This window comes from Podarcis gaigeae, assembly GCF_964106915.1.
Source record: "Podarcis gaigeae genome assembly, chromosome: 14".
Classification (NCBI taxonomy): Eukaryota; Metazoa; Chordata; class Lepidosauria; order Squamata; family Lacertidae; genus Podarcis; species Podarcis gaigeae.
The window spans coordinates 30,698,169-30,722,386 of NC_139690.1; the positions used below are offsets into that span (position 1 = coordinate 30,698,169).

At 47.7% G+C, this 24,218-nt stretch overlaps 1 protein-coding gene across 1 annotated transcript in view; it reads left to right on the top strand.

Moving 5' to 3' along the window:
* PKD1 (polycystin 1, transient receptor potential channel interacting) overlaps positions 1-24,218 on the top strand; it is a 109,409-nt gene that overhangs the window by 57,077 nt on the left and 28,114 nt on the right. The window contains 11 exon segments of the mRNA XM_083712033.1: positions 458-1,216; positions 1,947-2,078; positions 2,544-2,719; positions 3,250-3,383; positions 5,363-8,988; positions 10,658-10,804; positions 15,799-15,942; positions 18,193-18,472; positions 19,529-19,745; positions 22,453-22,612; positions 23,825-23,977. Coding sequence (XP_083568159.1) covers positions 458-1,216; positions 1,947-2,078; positions 2,544-2,719; positions 3,250-3,383; positions 5,363-8,988; positions 10,658-10,804; positions 15,799-15,942; positions 18,193-18,472; positions 19,529-19,745; positions 22,453-22,612; positions 23,825-23,977 — 5,928 coding nt within the window.

Here is a 24,218-nt window from a genome sequence, read left to right on the forward strand (position 1 = left end):
TAAAGTGGTTTACAAATCACAAAAAGGTGGGGAAACGATAGTCCCAGACCCACTGGTGGAGGAGGGGGGGTGCGGTCCGCCCTGGGTGTCATCCCTGAGGGGGGTGACATCACCGTGCCCCCACGGGAGGCTAGCCCCGCCCCTGGGTGCACAGCATGTACACTACTCCAAGTGCCAGAGCGTCTAGCTCCGCCTCTGCCCAGACCTCAGACTTAGGATCACAAAAGGAAAATGGATTGGGAGCAAGAAAGAAATAAGCAAACCTGGGCACAATGTCCTAGGTAAATGAGTTCTTTTGAGCCTGCTGTACCCAGTTGGGTGTGATCAGCATAACCAACTCCTGCACCCAACATTCAACTCACAGTTGCAGTACAAGGGTGATGGTGGAGCCTGCAGCGGCCCATACAGAATGGGCTGGGTTTGGAGTATCGAAGTGACCGTGACTTCTCTTTCACAGTTGCACTTCAGGAGCAAAGACACTTCCATCAGGCCAAATGACACCGTGAGCATCCAGCATGACGCAGGGCCTGGGGCCTTCATCCTTTGCCACCCAAGCCAGGTGCCATCTTACCAGATGAGTTACTTCACCCTGAACTCTTCAGACTGGGAGCCAGGCTCTCTCATGCATCCTGAGGCCGGTGGATGGCATAACGACTCCACCTGCTACTTTAGGGTCCTTTCTGTTGCTGAAAAGACAGTAGCCATTATCGGGGAAGGGAATTTGGGTGTGGACCGCCCTGGCCTGTATGCCGTGAGGGCTACTGTAGAGAACGGAGTCTTCAGCGCCAACCTATCCTGTGATTTCGTGGCTGTCTCTCCGGTGTTGGGCCTTCGCGTCATTTACCCTCCAGAGCAAGGTGGCCGAATCTACGTGGAAACCAACCACACTTGGCTGGTGGTGAAAATCTCTTCTGGGGTGAACGCAACTGCTGGATGGTTCGCGGGGAGCCAGAGCTTTCCCTTTGGAAGGAGCTGCCCGCCTTCTGTCATCCCACTTGTGCCTGAGTGCACCAGGGACACCAATGATACCTGGTTCTCAGTCGTCGTGCTGGAGAACATCGGGGGAAATGCCAGCACCCGAGTGCTGTGGGCAGAGAATGCTGTCAGCTCCCAGAACATCACCATCACTGTGAAAGCAGAGGATGCTATCCGAGGCCTCCGCGCAACCCCAGACCCAGAGACCAGAGTCTTGCTGAATAACCGTGTGGTAAGTAGGGTAAGGAGATAAATTTGCTTTGGTTCTCCTTTAAGCACCACCCTGCCTCATCTGCAGCCTTCTGGAACTATGCACAAACCGAAATGCACTGATCCTTTGAAATTTGCACTTTTCTGAATTTTGCAATGCAGTGCTTCAGCCAAGATATGTGTACAAAAGTGGGTGTGGGTGTGTGGGTGTAAAAAAATGCATATATTAGTGAAAATAACTTAAAATGCATTCTATGAAGGGAAGTGGTTTGCAAAAATGTGTATGTTCAGGAAAATATGCACTAAAATGCTTATGTGTTCTAACTCAGCCTTCCTGAGTGTTTTGTGCTACAACTCGTATTAACCCAGGCCAACACTGCTATTTTGTACTACAACTCCCATCAGCCCCTGCCAGCGCATATGTGGCCATTACAGTCCAAAACATCTGGGGCCCACCAGGCTGGGGAAGGCTGTTGCACCATTTCCCAGCTAATCATTGTCAGATCCGTCCCTTTCTGTGTTCGTCATACTGTTTACTTCTCCTCTGCTTTTTGACAAAAGTGGTTTGAGAATGGTCACGATTTGAAGTCACATGTAAACTTTTCTCTGAAATAATAATAATAATAATAATAATATAATATATTTATACCCTGCCCATCTGGCTGGGTTTCTCCAGCCAGTCTGGGTGGCTTCCAACAGAATATTAAAATACAATAACCTATTAAACATTAAACGTGCCTGCCTGTTCCCATCCATTGCAGAGTTACGTCCCCATGATGGATGCCGGATCGGACGTTACCTTCCGGTGGACCGTGGACGATAAGCGCTCTTTCACTTTCTACAACGATGTCTTCCATGTTATTTACCAGACACCGGCTGTGTACAAGCTGTCGGTAAGTCACAGGCAGCTGCTGTCAATGGCTACTAGCCATGATGGCTTTGCTCTCCCTTCACTGTTGAAGGCAACAGTGCTTTTGAATGCCATTTGCTGGAAACCAAAGGAGGGGAGAGTGGTCTTCTGCTCAGGTCCTGCTTATGGGCTTCCCATTGGGGCATCTGGTTGGCCACTGTGAGAACAGGAAGGCTGGGCTAGATGGGCCCCTTTGGACCTGGTCTAGCAGGTTCTTCTTACGATTTTATGTTCTTTTGCATTTATGTTCTTACGTGTTGGGTAACAAGGAGAGGAATGAAGGGGTAAAAGCATGTGAGGATTTCCAGCACGTTTCTCTCTCCCAGAGCGGATGATGGAGAGGAGGGGGAAATAGATGTTGAAGGATGTCATGGTGCAAATGCCCCTTGGTTATATATCTGTTCCATACTGTGCCAGAGCCTTTTCTTTCTTTCCCCTTCCCTTATAGCTCACTGCCTCCAACCACGTCAGCAACGTCACTGTGGACTACAACATCACCGTGGAGAAGATGAACAGGATGAAGGATCTGGTGGTCTCTGAGATCTCACCCCTCGTCCCTCAGAACAGCACTGTGGAACTGGCAGCCACGGTTACAGTGGACTCTGCTGTGGACGCCACATTCCTGTGAGTTCTCCCGATGTATGATTGGAACAAAACAGAATGAAAAAGAAGGGCTGCGCAGGGGAGTGTTTCCACTCCATGCATCAGGGGTGGGAAGCAGGTTTTCCATGGATTGGGCAGCTGTGTTGGCCTTCCAGCTTTTCTGTTACCTGCCTGCAACTGCATTGAATTGAATGAATAAAACAACAATGCAATATACAAAAAATAGAAATAAAAAGTCAATTATATAAAATACATTTTGGGGTTTTGAATCAATAGTCAAATGGTGGATCTTATTCTGATTGCCCCAGCTAAAAACCTTGCAACCTTTGCTGTCACCTGCTCATCTTGATCTGCCAAGAAAAAGGACGCTGTGGCAGTGGTTGGGTAACCCAGAATGGACAATAAAAGAGGGGTGGTAATCTCATTCCTCAAGTCTTTATAAAGAGTGCAAGTCAGAAGGGCATGTGCCACTGATTCGGGAGTGCCATCTCCACAGGGAGATCTGTTACCTGTCAGCAACTGCATGTTTTACTACTTTTTCTGCTGTGCAGGTGGGACTTTGGAGACGGCGACCATGTTGCTTTCCAGTTCAGGCCTCCCTATAACGAGTCTTTCCTCGTGCCAGACCCCAACATCCATCAGGTTGTAATTGGGCATAATGTATCGCATACCTACCAAGAATCAGGTGAGAAAAGTGTTCTGTTTTGTTTTTCGTTTGCGACCCCATGGCCAATTGAGTAAATGGGATGTGTGCTTAGGACAGTTTCTACTTTCTGCGTAGATGCAAATCATAGCCATAGAACTGTAGACTTTGAAGGGACCCAAAGGTCCCTTCAATGGACCTCCTACAATGCAGGAATCACAACTAAGTATCTGACTACTATTAGCACACAAAAGGGCCCAACAAGCAGCTGGGAACTCTGAGAATCATAGAGTTGGAAGGGACCGTGAGGGTCATCTGGACCAACTCCGTGCAATGCAGGAATCTTTTTGCCCAGCATGGGGCTCAAGCCCATGACCCAGAGATTAAAAGTCTCATGCTTTACCGACTGAGCTATCCCAACTCTCAGAGTTCATTTTGTGGCCCCTTCCGCTTTTCCAGTTGCTGCCTCCTGTGTGCGCAGACAGCACTCAGTGGCTCTACAAAGCAAGTTCCTTTGAGATTGCCTCTCACCAAATGTCCCCCCTTGGCATTTTTGAACTACTTCTGGTGCTCTACTCTGTGTTCCATCCCTGTGGGAGGTCAGGTTGACCTCAGCAAGAAGTAGTTAGCCAACTGGTTGCTATTAAGTGTGGTGAATAATGGCCTTGTATGAAATTCCCATTGATGGGTGGTCTTTGGAATACAGCACCAATTGCAACGTTTTATATTTCAGGAATTATATATCATGAATGTGGTGTCTGATCCCATGTTATCGTGACTATCATGTAGTTTGCAATTAATTAGCAGGCAAATGCACAGTGGGGGTTTTATAAGAAAGGTTCCTGCACGAGGAAGATCCCGCCAAATCAACAGGGATTGTCACACAAAACCAGTGCGTTTGTCATTTGACTGACCAGCTCAGGAGCTTTTTCGTGATAATTGCCTTTTCAGGGCTGTTAGAGCACATCTCAGGCCTCTAGAAGGGAGTTGCAAGACCTGCCTCTTCTGGGGAACTTGCTTAAGTTCAGAGGATTTCTCCTGCTGCTAATCTGGCTGTATTTTAAGTTTTTATTTGTTCTTCTTATGAGGTTTTCTATTCATGATGTTTTGAACATCAAGCACAAATGATATAAGTGAATGAATACGCAGAATGAAATTATCTGATAACATTCAAATCTGCATACGCTCTGTGTGGCAAGTGAAACCAGTGTGCTCCGGATTCTGTGTTTCTAAGAGCAAATGGTTCGGATTAAGTACTTTTGCTTGATTTGTTCTCTCATTCCACCCTGGAAGACAGTCTCTGTAGTGCTGGGTGTTCCTCATTCGGTCCTGTCCCCTCTCTGACATGAAAGATGGGGATGGGGAAGAAAATCAATTCAGTTCTCCCTTCATGGCAACCAACCTTACCTAATTTATCCTTTCTGAAATAATATTAGAACTGAAACTCGTCCATCCTCAGAAATTCACACCTCTGAATTTTGAAGTACAGTTACTGAAAACAGCATACAAAAGTTGGTTGTATTAGGGGAAATTGTTATATTAAAATGTGCATATTAGGCAAGATTTTATAGAAAGATTTGTATAGTGGGAGAAATTAGCACTGAGATGCTGATGGATTTTCATGATGTGGAAATATTTCCAAACGGATCTGGATAACAACTTAAGATTGGAAAAATGGGAAACCAAAATTGACAGATTTCCCCTTCTCCATGAAATGCAATGCAATGCAATGAAATATTGTTGCTGTTGCCCTGCCTTTCCAACTAAAGGTGCCCAGAGCAGCATGCAACAGAGCAGTAAAAACAGTACAGATTTTTTAAATTAAAAAAATGATTCAGATGCAAACCAAAACATCCTGAAAAGTAAGCAATTCACAGTTGCTTATCTTTCATCTACCAAATATGCACATATTGTTCAAAGAGAGAAACCACAGGAGCGGGAAGTTCTTATTCATTTCTCTCCCTCTCCCTGTCTCCCTCTCCCCCTCCGCCCCCTTCTCCCCGGCCTGGTCACAAATGCAGGTGAATATATCCTGAGTGTTTTAGTATCCAATGAATTTGAGAACCTGACCTACACGATTCCTGTCCATATCTATACTTACCTGATGGAAGTGATCCTGGAAGTTGATGCAGATGTCTTGGTTGCTGGTCGCCCTGTCACTTTCAAAGCTGTCCCCCTGCCATCTAGCTATGGGGTCTCTTACACCTGGGATTTTGGGGATGGCTCTGTGGCGTCTGTGCAAAGCCTGCCGGCGATAGTCCACACCTACAGCAACAAGGGGATGTACAACGTCAGCCTGAGAGCCAACAACACCATTAGTGCTGTAGAAACATTCCAGAGTTACCGTGTCTTTGAAGAGATTAGCGGGTTGCAGGTGGTTCTGGAGGAAGCAATGGAGCTCCGCACGCCAGTAGAGATCACCGCTTCCGTGGAAACAGGGGACAGCATCCTGTGGATATTCGACATGGGTGACGGGACCGTGGTGAACAGTTCCGAGGCATCCGTGATGCACATCTATTTAAAGGAGATGAATTGCACAGTAAACGTCACAGCAACGAATCCAGTCAACTCCGTTTCCCAAGCTGTTCCTGTCCGGATATTTGTGCTGATGGTTCTCAAGATTGAGCCTTCCACTTGTATCCCAGAGCATCCCGATGTACAACTTACTGCCTATGTTTCTGGTAACCCAGAGGACTACCTTTTTGACTGGACGTTTGGAGATGGGTCATCCAACGTCACCGTGAATGGGGACCCAACGGTGAGGCACAACTTCACCCGCAGTGGCACCTTTCACCTTTCTTTGGTCCTCTCAAGCAAGGTCAACAAAGCTCATTATTACACCGAGGTCTGTGTGGAGCCAGAGGTCACCAACGTCTCGCTGTTCATAAGGCCGCAGTTCGTGAGACTGGGCAACGAAAGCAAGTTCCAAGTCACAGCTTTACCCCCTTACCCCTATCGCTACCTCTGGGACTTTGGGACAAACGAATCCACTCGGTTTGGTGGGACGGAAGTTAGTTACACCTACAAAGCCCCCGGTGTCTACTTGGTCACAGTGACAGTCTGCAACAACGTATCTTTCAATAACGACTCAGTCTTCGTGGAAGTCCAAGAGCCGGTTGGGGTCGTCAGGATTGAGTCCAACGGCTCGAAGGTTTTGGAACTGAACCAAGTCTACCTGTTCTCTGCCAACGCTAGCGGGACCAACGTGAGCTATCTGTGGTACTTTGGGGATGGCATGAGCCAGCTGGGGAAATTCATCACCCACTCCTACAACAAGAGTGGCACCTATGCCATCACCCTGACGGGCTGGAATAATGTGAGCTTCCGTGAAGCAAGGCTTAATGTGACAGTGAAGAGGCGCCTTCAAGGCCTGACCATCAATGCCAGCAGGACAGTGGTGCCTCTAAATGGTTCTGTGAGCTTCACGGCTACCCTCCTCGCTGGCACTGCTATCCGGTACTCCTGGATCTTGTGCGATAGGTGCACCCCCATCCCAGGCTACTCCACCATCTCCTACACTTTCCGTTCAATTGGGACGTTCAATGTGATTGTGACTGCAGAGAACGAGATTGGGTGCCTGCAGGACAGCATCTTCATCTACGTCTTGGAGCAGATCGAAGGGCTTCACATTGCCGGTGGCGACCTCATGGATGACACCTACTTCCCCACCAACAAGACGCTCCAGATGCAGGCGGCAGTGAGGGAGGGCACCAACATCTCCTACAACTGGACTCTCCTGAAGGAAAACCACCCTGTGCAGACCTCTGCAGGGAAGACCTTCTCCCTGGTTGTCCTGGAAGCAGGGGTCTACGTCATCCACCTGAAAGCCACAAATATGCTGGGGAGCTCAACAGTGAACAAGACAGTGGAGTTCATTGAGCAGGTTGGTGTCTTGAAGCCCATCGCTTCCCCCAACCCTGCTGCGGTCAACATTTCTGTAAACATAAGTACGAGTGTCACTGCTGGGACTGGATTGATGTATATTTGGTACCTGGAGGATGGTCTCTTTCTCCAAGCTGCCTCCTCTGCCATCACACATTCCTTCCCAAGTCCTGGTGCCAAAGCAGTTACCGTTGTGGCAGAGAACAAATTTGGCTCTGCCAATGCAACGCTTGTGGTGTACATTCAGGAGCCCATCATAGGAGTGAGGATCAGGACCGTGAGGCTGAATTATACTGGTTATGTTGAGTCAGGCTCAGAGGTAAACTTCTCTGGGGAGCTGGAAAGGGGTTCTGATGTAGCATGGACCTGGAAGCTGCTGAACACCACCATATGTGGGCAAAGAGTGGCCTTGACATTCCCCTCACCTGGAGTCTTCTCCGTCTGCTTAAATGCTTCCAACGATGTCAGCTGGGATGTGGCCTGCCACAGCGTGACCGTGGAAGACCCAATCCAGGGCCTAAAACTCACTGTGGGCAAGGAGGTGCTAGAGCCTGGGGAAGAGGTCAACTTTGTCATTGGGATGGCTTCTGGTTCCTCTGTGAGCTATAAGATAAGTGTCGGCGGGAACCACTCCATGGCACTCAACTCTTCCAGCTTCACCTATACATTCACCCAGGTTGGAGATTACTTAGTAAGGGTGACTGCAGAGAACCACATCAGTGTGGACTACACGGAAGTCCTCATTGTGGTGCTGGAGGCCATCCATGGCTTGAAGGTCACGGACTGCTGTGAGCAAGGCATGCCTGTTGGAATAGAGAGGCGCTTCACAGCTGAGGTTGACAGTGGCTCGCGGGTGTCATATTTGTGGCAGCTCTCCTTGGAGGGAGACCACAGGCGTTCCCAGGTCCGCGTGGAAGGCCGAAGCATCTCTTATACCCCGGAAGCTGCAGGTTGTCTGGAGATCCATCTCACCGCTTGGAACCGTCTGGGCAGCCTAAACATAACCATCGTGATAGAAGTCCAAGACATCATAATGCAACTTTCCCTCCTGCCTGTCAGCTCCTTTGCTAACCGGACAACGACGTTTGAGGTGTCTGTGCTGCCCAGCGCAAGGCAAGTTGCCTTTTGGTGGCACTTTGGAGATGGTTCTCCAGCTCAAAGGACAAGTGTGCCATCCGCCAGCCATACCTACCTAAGGCATGGGGATTACTTGGTGGAAGTGAATGCCTCCAACCTCATCAGCTTCTCCATTGCCCAGCTCACCATCACGGTCCAGGTGCTGGAATGCGAAGAACCAGAAGCTGAGTTGGCATTACCTGGGCAAGTGGTCATGAAGCGGTCGCAGAAGAATTACTTGGAAGCCCAGCTTGACTTGCGGGGCTGCACTAGGTACCAGACCAAGTACGTGTGGGAGATTTACAAAGCCCCCAGCTGCCTGCAACTGGGCGCCTCTGACAAAGTCCTCCTGTCCAACGTGGACGTCAGCCGGCCGCAGTTGGTCATCCCCAAGCTGGCACTCGACCTGGGCACCTACTGCTTCAAGTTCCTGGTCTCTTTCGGAGACACACCACTGTCCAAGAGCATTTTCGCAAATGTGACTGTCACTCCTAACAAGCTGGTGCCCATCATTGATGGAGGATCGTACCGTGTGTGGTCCAGCACCCAGGACCTGATCTTGGATGGGGAGAAATCATACGACCCTAACCTAGAAGACTGGGAACAGACGCCATTGCATTATCAGTGGTCTTGTATGTCTTCCTCCAAGGTAAGCAAACCCTGAGCTTTGAGTGAAGGAGCAGCTGGGTGGGGGTGCACTTGTGGGTAATTTCCATCATTTTAAATACTTAGACGTGGGTAGTGCTGTGGTCTAAACCACAGAGCCTAGGGCTTGCCGATCAGAAGGTCGGCGGTTTGAATCCCCGCGACGGGGTGAGCTCCCATTGCTCGGTCCCTGCTCCTGCCAACCTAGCAGTTCGAAAGCGCGTCAAAGTGCAAGTAGATAAATTGGTACCGCTCTGGCAGGAAGGTAAACAGCATTTCCATGCGCTGCTCTGGTTCTCCAGAAGCGGCTTAGTCATGCTGGCCACATGACCCGGAAGCTGTCTGCGGACAAACACCGGCTCCTCGGCCTATAGAGCGAGATGAGCGCTGCAACCCCAGAACCCTAACGGTCTGGGGTACCTCTACCTTTACCTTTTAAAGACTTAGAAGCCTGGTCTGGAACTAGTGCTGCAGCAGATCTGTACTTTGAGAAGGGGGAGGGGCATTGTGAGCCGAGACCCCATGTCCCCATTCTCCCCCTGCTTTCTGCCTTGATGTGTTTTGCTTTTTGGATTGGCAGCTGGGGCGGGGGGCACAGTAGCTGAGTTTGGCTTAAGGCTTGCTGAGCTCAAGACTGTGGCTGCATTGACGCAATATATTTAAGGCATATTCCCTCCCCCCCAAAGAATATTAGGAGTTGTAGTTTGTTCAGGTTGCTGAGGGTGTAGCTCTTTGAGGGATAAACTACAGTTCCCAGGATTCTTTTGGGGGGGGAGGGAGGTGCAGACAAAGTTTAGTTTAAATGTATGGCATGTATGTGGCCTAAAATAGAATTCTAGAGATACAAGTGGGTGGGGGTTTATTAGGTCATCTAAACCCCGCTGCTCAATGCAGAAAATCCAGTTAGATCAAGGAGAGCCCCCACCTCATCCCTAGGTGATTGATTCCTATGCACTGGAAACCATAATTTGATTAACCAACTCCCAAATCAGATTAGCCTTTTTGGCAGTCACATCACACTGCCATCTCAGGTTCAGCTTGGGATCAGCTACAATCCAGATATCCACCTGTTCTGCTGACAAGCCAGGTATTTCCTATCCTATACCTGTGCAATGGATTCCCACCCCACAAAGAAGAAGTTTTTTTCATTAGACTGCAGTGGTGTTTGCCCATTAAACACCCTCAATTCAAATGTTTGACTTCCTTTGCCCAATTTTAGGAACAGAGCCCCAGGACTGTGCAGGGACACTCACCTGCCCTGGTTCACACCACCTTTATTTTGCTATCTTTCATGACTGTTCCAAAATTGTGTTTTGGCGGCATACATATTTTGCCCTGAAGTATGCCCTACAAGAAAAGCAACCGAAAAGTTTGGCCGTCGGAGGCCATTTGTAGGCATGGAAGCTGCATTTACTCTTACTCACTTCCCCTCTTTGCTTTGGATGCCAACCTGGTGCCCTTAAGATTTTGAAGTACAGCTCCCATCAGCTCCAGTCAGCCCCATTATGGTTGGCGCAGCCTGTTTTAACAAGATGAGGGTACTAGAACAGGAAGAAGTTTGACAGGAAGAGGTTCTGGTCTCAGACCCTCAGGACAGGACTGACCTTCTGTTTTAAGGCAGGTTTTGAATGTCTCCTCTGCCCTCCTCCTCCCTGTTTCCTTACGTGCAACAGAGCTCATCTGCGGGGTGTGCGCTCAACTTCACTGCCACAGGGGGTGTCGTTACTGTTTCCCGATCCATACTGGAAGCAGATGTGGAGTACACATTCGACCTCGCCGTCTGGAAAACGGGGATGAGTCCTGAAGCTACGAATCAAACGGTTAGTGTCATGGAGTCCTCTCTGCTCTTCATCCTCAAACAGTACCTTCCTGTACTGCCGTTGCGGGTTGCTTCAGGGCAGTAGGGAAAGGCAGGCTCATACTCTCCTTGAGTCCACTGGTACTTAATTGTGTGAACAGCCACGCAGGGCCCTAGTCCGTACTGATGATCGTGGTGCTCTGTTGAGACTGCATTAAGGTCCCTGGAATTAGAGCCACTCACACCTGCCTCCCCAATGCATCTGAGAATTTGTTCTGTCTTCATAAATCTTTCTCTGCAACTCCAGATATTTTGAACTACAACTCCCATCAGCCCTAGCCATCATGGCAGTGCTACCCAGAACAAAACTTTCCGTTTTTAAGCATTCACATCACCTCACACATATTCTCTGTAATGCTTGCAATACCCGTAAGCCAGAGGTCAGCAAACTTTTTCAGCAGGGGGCCGGTCCACTGTCCCTCAGACCTTGTGGGGGGGGCAGACTATATTTTTGGGGGGGGGATATGAATGAATTCCTATGCCTCACAAATAACCCAGAGATGCATTTTAAATAAAAGGACACATTCTACTCATGTAAAAACACACTGATTCCCAGACCGCCTACGGGCCAGATTTAGAAGGTGATTGGGCCGGATCCAACCCCCAGGCCTTAGTTTGCCTACCCATCCGTAAGCTATACACTGTTACTGTAGTAATGTTACTGTTTTTATTCTTACATTTCTATCCCATGTTTCCTCCAAGGAGCTCACAGTGATTTACATGGTTCTGCCTCCTCTCCATTTTATCCTCACAAGAACCCTGTGGGGTAGATTAGAGTAAAAGACAGTGACTCGACCAATGTCACCCATTGAGCTTCATGGCTGAGAGGGAATTTGAACTCTCGCCTGCAAGGTCCGAGGCTGACACTCTAACCATTATGCCACACTAGTGTTGCATGTTCATGGCTGAGGCTGAGGTTCTGAGGTGAAATTTGAGCCGGAAAGTGCCAGGATTTCTGCTCCCATAGATATTTCACTGCTTTTGGCTCTACCCACCACTAGCATGTGGCCCCTGGAAAGTTGTTCACAAATGAATGTGGCCCTTGGACTGAAAATGCCCCCCCCCAAAAAAAAAGTGCACAAGTGGGATAGGATGAACTCTGATTTGGGAGTCCTGGGTTTGCATTCTGGCTCTGCCACAGATTCACTGTGTGACTGTGGTGAAGTCAGTCTCCTGTGGCTTCAGCTGCCCCATCGGCCACAGGAGAAGGGCAGCAAGGGAAACATGTTAAAGATTACAAAGGAAATTGAAAGTGCTGCTTTCGTTGATAAGCAGCAGGTCCTAAAGGACACACACACACACGTTGCTATATGTGGAGTTCTACCTTTGGTGCCTCTAGCTCGGTACTGACTACACTGGCAGGCAGTGACTCTCCAAGGTTTCAGGCAGAGAGTCTCTCCTAGCCTTTCCTGAAGGAACTGAACTTGGAACTTTTTGTATGCAAAGCAAGTGCTGTATCTATATTCCTTTTATATTCCATCTATATTCCTTCAACTAAAATGTAAGATTCCAGTTCTCATGGTTCTGAATAAAGGGCTGACTTAAACAGGAACATAGGAAGCCGCCTTATACTGAGTCAGTATTGTTTACACTAACTGGCAACAGCTCTCCAGGTTTTCAGGCAGGGGGTGTTTCTTAGCCCTACTGGGGATTGACATTGGGATCTTCCTCTTCCTACACAGACCTGCCATATGTGAAATCATTGGCCCATCTGGCCCATCACTTGTCTCTGCAAATGTCTCTCCAGGCCTCATGGGGAAAGGGAGCTCATCCCCAACCCTGACACCTCAGTCTTTTTTACCTGGAGATGCCATTGCGGATCGAACCTTGCACCTTCTGCATGCAAAGCAGATGCTCTCCCACTGAGCTACATGGCTCCCATTTCTGCAGGGAGACAGTTGCCAGATAGATTAGAATAGCCCAGTGTGTTGGGTGGGGTTGCAGAGGCAGGCGTGGAATGCCCAGAGTTGCCCATCTACAAATACAATGGTACCTCGGGTTACATACGCTTCAGGTTACATACGCTTCAGGTTACACACTCCGCTAACCCAGAAATAGTGCTTCAGGTTAAGAACTTTGCTTCAGGATAAGAACAGAAATCAGGCTCCGGCGGTGCGGCAACAGCAGGAGGCCCCATTAGCTAAAGTGGTGCTTCAGGTTAAGAACAGTTTCAGGTTAAGAACGGACCTCCGGAACGAATTAAGTACTTAACCCAAGGTACCACTGTATGAACATTAGGAGAGAAAAAGAACCCTTTTGCTGATAGCCGAGGCTTTTCTTTTTTGCTTTTCTTCCCATGGTGCCTTGGAAAAAGCAGAGGGAGAGAGGGAGGGTAAAACACACACACACATTCCCCCTTCTTTTTAAAATAACTGCACCTATCGGTAGGCCGCAAAACGAAACTGAGCAGCAAAAGGAATCTGCAGGCCAAAAAACCTTATGGTTTCTATCACCAGCTCCAGGAGAGGCTTGGCAACCCGAGATGCCGTTTGTCTGCAAGTGGAAATTCTTACTGCCTTGATCTCCCTCTTCCTCTTCTTCTCCATCTTTCCGTGTGTGTGTGTGTGTGTGTGTGTGTGTGTTGTTCTTTTGGAAACTGAAGACTGGAAGGAAAGAGGAAGTGGGGGGGGGGGAGGCAGAAAGAACCAAAGTCAAATTGATAGTCTTTCAAGGACATTCCGTACAATCTCGCTTGCATACATGAATGCAAAACAATGATTTGACTGTCGCAGGGACGGGAGGAACAGATGGGGCCCTTCAATCTTGCTCTGTGGAGAGAGGGCTTTGGTGCTCTTTTAACAGCCTGCCACATTAAACAGCAGCTCTATCGCTACTGTCAAAAATGCCTATTATTCCCTGAAGCCTCAAGAGACAGCCTTGGCTTCTGTAGTTATTTAGAGTTGCATGGAGATAATGGCGCAATAGCCGGAGTATCTCACAGTTGCCATAGCTCAGTGGTAGAGCATCTGCTTTGTATTGCAGAAGGCAATACAAGTACTCTATTTGTATTGCAGAAGTACAACCCCAAGCATCTCCAGGTAGGGCTGGGAAAGAATTTGTAATAATCCAAGAAGAGCTTGCTGGATTGGGTCAGAGGCCCATCATAGTCCAGCATCCTGCTCTCACAGAGGCCACCCAGATGTCCCAAAGGGAAACCTGCAGGCAGGACCTGAGCACAGTAACAACCCTCCCCTCCTGTGGTTTCCAGCAACTGGTATTCAGAAGCATTGCTGCCTCCAAACATGAAGGCAGAGCTTTCTTCTTTGGCGATCACTCGTAGCCGAGTAAGATTGTTTTCCACGAGCACAGCAGAGCATAGCAATCATGGCTACTTGGCACCAATAGCCCTCTCCTCCATGAATTTGCCCAGTCTTCTTTTGAAGCCGTTCAAGTTGGTGGCCACCACTGCCTCCTGTGGGAGTGAGTTCCATAGTTTAACTACATGTTATATTATTCCCTGGAGAGATGCTGCCAGTTAGTGCAGGCAGCATTGAGGTAGCTGGACCAATGATCTGGCTCATTATGAGACCGTTTCCTACGCTCTTGGAGAGACAAGTGTCCCGTGGAAGTGGAGGCCATCCTGGGGTGCCAGGGTTTAGCAAAGCATTTCCCTATGGAACCCAGCTGGAATTCCAAGCATTTGCCATTCAATTCTCATTTCCAAGCCTTTTTCATACTTGCCCTTTTGACTCATTGTGTGTTGTTTGCTTAATCAGTCAGCAGTCCTGTTTTCGATTGCGTAATTGAGGAAAACCTTGGTGAACAGTATTCCCCTTTCTCCAACCATCCACAGTTGGGCAATAGCTTCAGTGGGACCAACCAAAGTGTTACACAAGTGTGGAAAGCTTTTGAGTTCTCCAGAACTCTTCATCATCAAGATGTTACACAAAGCAGGAGCTAGGGGTGGGTGGAATGAAGAAAAACCATAAAAACCAACAGGACTCCCTAAGTAGTCTGAAGAGGCAGCCATGAGGTCAGCTTGCAGAGTTGATTCTAAGATGGAGATATGGGCTGAACAAGTCCCTCCCAAGTGCTGTAGGTAGCAGGTTATAAACTTAGGATTCTGAGACTAAGGCATCTAATAGACATGTAAAACACAACGTATCTGATGTAGGCAGGAAGCAGAAGCAAAGACAAACTTGGCCACCTTTAATTTAGTGAAGCCTGGGATAAATTTGATGAAAAAGTCCCCTGGAGCCAAGTTGTGTAGTATTAACTAATGGAGGGGATGTTAACCTCAAAATGCAAGGATCCTCTTGTGGGGTAGGGAAATCATCACTCTTTGTCTGTAGATTCCAGCTGTGTGAAAAAGGATCTGTTTATGCCAGCCTTCCCTAAACTGGTACCCAGCAGATGTTTTGGAATACAACTCCCATTAGCCCCAGCCAGCATAGCCGTTTTATGATGCTGGGGCTGATGAGAACTGTAGTCAGAAATACTGTAGGGTATCGGGCTAGGGAAGGTTGTTTTCAATGAATGTGGAATCTTCCTAGTTCTGTAAGAGAAAATTCTATCTAGGTCTGTATATCACATGGACTGCCCCTCCTTCCCACTGCCCCTGGTCATCCTATAGATTACAGCCTACATCGTGCAAAATGGTTATTTTAAGTAACAGAACGAATCACACAAAACGATGGGGAAATTATGTAAATCCATTAGTTTTGCAGAATTTATGTTTATTTAATAGAAATTATATACTGCTCAATGATCAAAACCTCTAAGCAGTTTACATAAAATATATACTAAAATTACCAATAAAATCAGATGTTACAAACAAGTTAACCTAAAAAAAAGAAATATATTGGTTGTGGGCCTCGTGGTGCAGAATTCAGATTCTCATAGTTCAGAATTCTGCTCTTTCTTTTCAACACAGACTCTGCTTGCTCCAGTTATCCTCTGGGGAGGGATTCTGCTGACACCTCTGCTTCTGTGGGCTCACTGTGCTTTCTCTCCCAGGTGCTCCTGAAGAAGGGGACGGTCCCCATCGTCTCCCTGGAGTGTGTCTCCTGCAAGGCCCAGTCTGTCTACGAAGTGAGCCGCAGCTCCTATGTGTACCTTGAGGGGACCTGCTTGAACTGCCAGAATAATTCCAAACAGGGGGTAAGGTGGCCATTGGATGTTTCTGGGGTCAGCCTTGCACAGTCATTGCCAGTTAATTGGGTGCCTGATGGGTGCCCTATGAGACAGAGGGCCTTCTCGGTAGTGGCGCCCGCCCTGCGGAACACCCTCCCATCAGATGGGAAGGAAATAAGCAGCTATCTTATCTTTAAAAGACATCTGAAGGCAGCCCTGTTTAGGGAAGTTTTTAGTATTTAATGCTGTATTGTTTTTAATACTCGATTAGGAGCCGCCCAGAGTGGCTGGGGAAACTCAGCGAGATGGGCGGCGTATAAATAAATTATTATGATTATGATTATTGTGATTATTATGATTATTATGATAAGTAGGAACATAAGAAGAGCCCTGCTAGATCATACCCTTGGCCCATCTAGTCCAGCATCCTGACCAGATGGGAAACCCGCAAAGCAGGCCTTGAGCACAGGAGCACTCTCCCGTTATGTGTGTTCTAGCAACTGGTGTTCAAAAGCATTGCCACCTCTGACCATGGAGACAGAGCATAGTCATCCTGGCCATCAATAGCCCTCTCTACCATGAATTTTCCTAGTCCTCTTTTAAAGCCATCCTAGTTGGTGGGGGAGGGATGCGGGTGGCGCTGTGGGTAAAACCTCAGCGCCTAGGACTTGCCAATCGTATGGTCGGCGGTTCGAATCCTCGCGGCGGGGTGAGCTCCCGTCCCAGCTCCTGCCCACCTAGCAGTTCGAAAGCACACTTAAGTGCAAGTAGATAATAGGTACCGCTTTATAGCGGGAAGGTAAACGGCATTTCCGTGTGCTGCACTGGTGCTGGCTCGCCAGAGCAGCTTCATCACGCTGGCCACGTGACCCGGAAGTGTCTTTGGACAGCGCTGGCCCCTGGCCTCTTGAGTGAGATGGGCGCACAACCCTAGAGTCGGACACGACTGGCCCCTACGGGCAGGGGTACCTTTACTTAGTTGGTGGGGGAGATAGTTCCATAGTTTAACTAGGCGCTGTATGAAGGATTCCTTTCTTTTATCCATCCTGTGTCTTCCAGCATTCATTGGATGCCCACAACTTCTAGTGTTATGAGAGAGGGAGAAAAAGTTTTTCTCCACCCACTTTCCCCAATTTCACACCTTACAGCTCCCAAAATCTTTGGAGGCTGTTTAAAGTGGTATCACAGTGCTTTAAATGTTCTGTAGTGAATGTGGGCTGTATTGTTAAGCTCAACCCAATCTCTAGGCGGTGAGAGGTTTTCCAGGGTCCAAACACTTTTCATGGGTTTGGATTCCTTGGATTGATGGCCCCCGGAGACATAATGGAGTTTCTGTGATAATCAGATTTTATTTACACATATACAGTCTGAGCATGAGATGGAAGTTCTCACTGAATTCCTTATGCCACACCTGATGGAGCACTCTGGGAAATCACTGAGATTTAGACAGCCTTCACTAGGGATCGAGCCTTTAGTGCGGTGGGCCCTGTCCTGTGGAACTCACTACTGATTGATGTTTATCAGTAATCATCCCTGCCTTCTTTCAGACACTTCCTATAAACTGTATTATTCACATAGGCCTTTGCCATGTGAATTTCTTTTTACCAACCAGTATTTACTGATGTTTTAATTTATCTTACTTCAATTTTGTATTCTGTATACCACTTTGATGTGTTTTTATGGAAGTGTGGTCTATAAACATTTAAAGCGACAACAAACAAAAGCTCCCAAGAGATCCTCGTCAAGTAGAGAACATGATTCTCACAGAGAACAGGCCTCTTGAGTCTCTGTCAGATCCAGTTTCAAGTTGCTGTTGAACTGCAACTCCCATTATCCTTGACCATTGGCTTTGCTGACTGGGGCTGATGGGAATTGTAGTCCACAGCATCTGGAGGGTACCAGGTTAGGGAAGCCTGCTTTAAACCAAGTGATGGGGCCCTGCAGAGGTCCCAGGACTCTTCAGTCTCGCCCCCACCCGTGTTCTCCTGTTCCCTCTAAAAAAATAGTTGGAAGGTGATGTAATGCAGGAGACTCAAGCTGGATCCCACGGTGGAAGTATTCCCAGCAGACAGTTTGGGCTCCTGCCTGTTCCCCTTGGCCCAAATGTCTGGGAATGGAGCTGAGTGATCATCCAAAACTTTGGCCGGACGTTGAAAGTAACTTTTCTCTACACACACACACACAGTCTGAAAATGTTAGAAATTCCTTTTTAAATTCCTACATGACAAAAGTTGAAGCTTTTCTTGGTCTTTTTCTGCGCCTCTTTTGTCTGTGTAGAGATGGTCGGCACACAGCTTCAAAAATAAGACTCTGGCCTTGGACAGAACGACCACCTCCACCGGCAGCAGAGGAATGAACCTGGTTCTGAGGCCGGGGGCTCTGAAGGACGGCGAGGGCTATACCTTCACTCTGCACATTACAGATCTGGCCACAGGGGAGGAAGGCTTTGCCTCCATCGACCTGTTTCCAAACCAGCCACCATTCGGGGGGTCCTGCTGGTTGTCTCCAATGGGACCTATCCAAGCATTGACTGCCAAGATTCATTTTGAATGTACAGGTGAGACCAGAGTCCAAGATGATGTCCAACACGGGCTTCAAAATACGTACCTGGGAGCAAATTATGCTTGGTTTGATAGATTCCTAAAAGAAATAGGAGGGACAGTGTAGTGTATTAGATAGACTAGGTGTAGGGAACTTTTGGCCCTCCAGATGTTGCTAAACTACAGTTCCCATCAGCCAATGGCTAGGGGAGATGAGAATTGTACCTCAGCAGCATCTGCAGGGCTAAAGGTTGCCCACACCTTAAATAGATGATTGAACGTTTAAAGCTAGTCTTTGGCTATGGGGCCTATGGAACAGGTGCCTCTGAGTGTGTCCTGAGCCATTTTTATTATTCTTTTGTTTGTTTATTAAATTTATATGCCGCCCTTTATCCAAGGATTATTTATTACTTTTATACCCCAGCTTTCCTCCAGGGAGCTCAAGGTGGCCTACATACTCCTCCCCATTTTCCTATCCCAACAACCCTGTAAGGGTTCTTCATTTCAGCAGCTTAATTCAGGTGGGAAAAGTAATTTTGTTGGACAACTGGAAGCCATGCTGGTTACCAACAGTAGTGCCATTAGTTCATGTTTCAGAAGCCCAAAAGGTGTCAGCTAGGAGTTGGGCATTCTCAGTGTCACCTATATCACAGAAATTTGGCAAGCATCCTTGTTGCTCACTTTCAAGTGTCTCTTGAAAACATTTTATGCCAACAGTCTTATTCAGTTGTTCATATTTTCTTAAGATGAGCCTGCCATTTTTTATAACTGTTCTGTATTATGTCTTTATGGTATCTTAAACTTTTATATTGTACCTGCTGTACACCATGTTGGTGTTACATATGAGTGGACAGTTTATGAATATTTATTATAAATAAATAAATCTGTTGGGTTGTATCACCTAAGTTCTCCTCTGAGCAGACCCATTGAAATTAGTGGCCTTACGTTAGTTGTGGCCACTATTTTCAATGGGTCTACTCTAATATTGGAAGCAACCCATTGCAAATTACCCAGTAAATCCTAATCTACCTTCTGTAGTCATCCCTCATCTACTTTGTGCATTTGGCTGGCAGGCTGGAGAGATACGGAGGACGAAGACACCCCCTTGGTATACACACTGCTTGCTGCCCGCTGCCGAACTGGCCACTGTGAGGAATTCTGGGTATATAAAGGCAGCCATTCCGAACATTCTGCCTTCCTGCCCCCTGGATTCCAGGAGGGAGGCTCACTGGTGTCTGTCTCAGTACTGGTGCAGGATCAGCTGGGAGCAACCGTTGTGGCTTTCAACAGGTGATGATTGTTGCTTTCGTTTAATTTGTGGCTCACTTCCACTGGAGCATCTTGAAGCAATTCCACAATGCAGTGGAAACACATTTAAAACTGCTGAACACATTAAAAACAGTTAAAGCAATGTCAAATCCAATACAGGTGATGGCTAGGACAAAAATCTCCACATGGAAGGGCCTTTCCTTTCCAAAACAGTATTCTTTTTACAGAAGATGAACAAATACTGCTCTTCTGACTTCAAAAACCCATATGAGCACTCATAAATACCCACAAACCCTACCGTTTCCTCAGTCCCCTCCAAAAGCTTGTCATTTCTTTGTCTGCAGCCAGATGGGCAGGCTGGATGACTGGTCCATCAACAGGTGAGCCTGCTGCCCCTAGTCATCCCCCCCCCCCACCCAGGGATGCCCCCACCCAGTCCTGTTTGCTCGGAAATAGTCTTAACCTATTTCAAGGATCAGTCCAAACTTGCATGGGTTAGTACAAAATGTTCAGCAGTTTTTATTTGAGTACTCACCACATCCCTGGGAAAGAATTTCCCGTAGGTCTGTAGAGGGGTTTCCAAGAGCCTGGAGACTTCCAAGTTTAGGGTGAGTTGGCATCAGCCTTACCCAATTTACCATCTGTTCATAGCACCTCAGCTAAAGAGTCAGACATAATCTGCTTTCCCTTTCTCTAGTTAAAAACCCTCAAGCTAAAGAGAGTTATCTAATATTAAAGCAAGAGGTGTGTTTCCTTTGTATCCTGAGATCACGCTTTGATCTGGTCATCTTTCCTCCTGGTTCTCTAATCTACCAACCCATAAAACCTCAGGGAAGTACTAGGGTCTTAATTCCCAGCTAAAGGTAAAGGTAAAGGGACCCCTGACCATTAGGTCCAGTTGTGACCGACTCTGGGGCTGCGGCACTCATCTCACTTTATTGGCTGAGGGAGCCGGCGTACAGCTCATGGTCATGTGGCCAGCATGACTAAGCCGTTTCTGACTAAGCGCACGGAAATGCCGTTTACCTCCCCGCCAGATCGGTACCTATTTATCTACTTGCACTTTGACGTTCTTTCAAACTGCTAGGTTGGCAGGAAACTGCTAGGTTTCCCAGCCACAGACACTTAATTCCCAGCCAGGGTGCACCTTCCAGACTGACCTCTGGCCAGGCTTAACAAGTTAACCTCATGGTGCCCTAGCAAACTTAGGAGCAAGAGTTACATTTCTATGCAACAGAACATTTCCTTTGTAGTGCCCTTCAGATGCTTTGGAGTTGACAATAACTCCTGGCATCTGTTGGGGAAAGGCTGATGACAAGGGTTTGTCCAAGTTTACAGCTCTTTTGAGATAGTATGGGTGGCAGGTGGGAGATCGATACTCTCCGAAATGCAAGTTTGTTTGTTTATAAATCAAGGGGAGAGGCTGTGTCTGTAAGTGCTGTCCAATTTGTATGTCTCAAGAAAGGATTCAGCACCCTTTTCTCATCAGTAACAAACAGCTTCGTGGTGATGAATGGGCTTCTGCTGGGGACAAATTGGAAACAGAGCAATGCAACATTCATCTTAAACGAGATGCCTGCTTCCCATGCTGGCATCACACGCCCCTGCTCCTTTCTTAGAAAAATCTTGGGGAAGCTGAGCTGATCCATCACAACAAGGCTTTAATGTGGAGAGGGAAACATGCAAGGAACCTGAGTGGGAGTGTGTGTGCTGCCATTTAGCTTTTGTGCACCTCAATAAAACAACTAGGGATTGAAGAATGCTAAGAGGGACACGGGTGGCGCTGTGGGTTAAACCACGGAGCCTAGGACTTGCCAATCAGAAGGTCGGCGGTTCGAATCCCTGCTCCTGCCAACCTAGCAGTTCGAAAGCATGTCAGAGTGCCTAATTAGATAAATAGGTACCGCTCCAGCGGGAAGGTAAATGGCGTTTCCGTGCGCTGCTCTGGTTCGCCAGAAGCGGCTTAGTCATGCTGGCCACATGACCCGGAAGCTGTACGCCGGCTCCCTCAGCCAATAAAGCGAGATGAGTGCCACAACCCCAGAGTCGGTCACGACTGGACCTAATGGTCAGGGGTCCCTTTACCTTTACCTTAAGCACCATATGAAGTACTGTATTTTTCGCCCCATTAGACGCACCACCCCATAGGACGCATCTAGTTTTTATGGGGGGAAAATAAAGAAAAACATTTTTATTTTCCCCCCAGGCGCGGGGCTGGCGCGGGGGAAGCCCAAGATTCCCCCGAACCCAGCCCCCAGAACAGCCTGCTATCTGCAAGCCTAGGGAGCTGCACTGTCTCCCCAGGCTTGCGGAGAGCTGCACGACGCCCGGGAGCGCAGGCAGCTCTGCGCGACCCTTCGGAGACCATGCATCTTCAAGCCGGTCTCCCAAGGGTTGTGCAGAGCTTCCTGAAGCCTCTCCAGGCTTCAGTGAAAGCCTGCATTCGCCCCATAGGATGCACACACATTTCCCCTTCATTTTTGGAGGGGAAAAAGTGCGTCCTATAGGGCGAAAAATACGGTACTCCATCTCTGTAAACCACAAGAAATCTTCACACAAAGTTTCCAGTGTTCCCCTTTGGGGGAGGGGAACCCCCACTGTCCCATATTTAAAATATAATACTGCAGATAGAACGCTAGCATATAAGACACAAAGCCCCTCTTGCCCATCTATTTTTCTATGTGTGGGAAATTTTTGCATGACACTGAGAGGTTGTTTTCCTTCCCAGCTCCATGGCCATCACGCTGCCTAGCCCTCCAGAAGGATTTCACAGCCTTCCCCACTGGCTTTCCAACCAGACTGAGGTGGTGCTGCAGGGCCTGGTGAAACAGAGCGATCCCCAACAGGTCATTGAATATTCCTTGGCTCTCATCACCATCTTAAATGAGGTATGAAGCAGCACCTTTTTTGGTGGCTGGGTGGAATGATAGTGCAGGACATTTGTTAGGTAGCCATTATTAGTAGATTCAACATGATTCTGACAGCAGTGAGACCCTGTCAGCATATGACACCCGTGCTCAGAGACGCACGCTGGTTGACAGTTTGATACTGGGTCAAGTTCTATTAGTACAGGAAGCTCTCAGCAGCTTGGGACCAGATTATCTGTGAGATTGCCTTGTCAGCATCTCTGCTCGGTCAAGCTGATAAAGCCTCATTTTCCTCCGGCCAAGCCTTCGGAATCACCTCCGACGCATAATTAACGACCTGAGCCTTTGATGAGGCTCCAAGGCACGTTCCCATTAAGCAGAGTTTCCAGCAGCATGCGGAAGTGATGAGATTTATGGCTACATTGCAAAAAGTTTTATTTCTAAGCTACGCAGACAGAAAAGACTTCCTCTCTCTATGAAAGCAGAGAGCAACTGAGCAACTGAACAAAGGAACAAAGGTTACAGATAGGTAGCCGTGTTGGTCTGCCATAGTCAAAACAAAAAAATTCCTTCCAGTAGCACCTTAAAGACCAACTAAGTCAGTTCTTGGTATGAGCTTTCGTGTGCATGCACACTTCTGTTTCAGTGTATCTGAAGAAGTGTGCATGCACACGAAAGCTCATACCAAGAACTGACTTAGTTGGTCTTTAAGGTGCTACTTAAAGGAACAAAGGAAACAGGAAACCAGTAATGTCACACCCGTCTCTAGTCTCCCGTGAGACTTCCAATAGCTTGGACTGTCTCTGGAATGTAAACAGAGCCTTGTGACTCTAAGCAGCTTCTCAGTGGCAAACAGAAAATAACATGCCTTACTCCACATGTTTCCCCCTCCCAATGGCTACTTACCCCATGGAAATTGAAAGGTTTCCCTCCTTGCTTATCAATGAAAGAGAGCTCATGACTTGTTTAATCATTCATTCATCAAGGAGCTCAGGGTGGCATCCATGATTCTCCCTCTCCTCATTTAATCCCCATAACAACCATGTGAGGTAGGTTAGTCTGAGAGGCAGTGACTGGCCCAATGTCACTTGGTGAGCTTTCATTCATGGCTGAGTGGGAACCCTGGTCTCTCCCAGGTCCTAGTCATACCCTAACCAGTACACTACATAGGCTCTCATAAGAACTGTCTTAAGAATCTAGTTCACATACTTTTCTTTTCACCCCCGATGTAAGTATGAGTGCTCCATGCGTTTGAAATCGGAAACCAAACATGAAGACCATCTCCGGGCCTGGACACGAAGGAACATTACAGAAACTCTGATTTCTCTTAATGTGACCACTGTGGATGACATCCAGCAAATTGCGGCTGCCCTGGCTCAGTGTACGGTAGGTGTTATTGCATTGCTCTGCCTCTTTTTTTAAAAAAAATATATATATTATTAAACATTTCAGCACAGTAATTTAACAAAAATACATCATCCACGTTGTTCCCCCCTCCATTCCCCCCCCAGATAGAAAACCCTCTCTCTCCCACCCCACCCCAGACTTCCCTCAGCTCCTTTCTCTGGTTTCTCAACACATATTTCTGTCTGCATGTTATAAAATTGTAAAATCCTCAAATTATCTG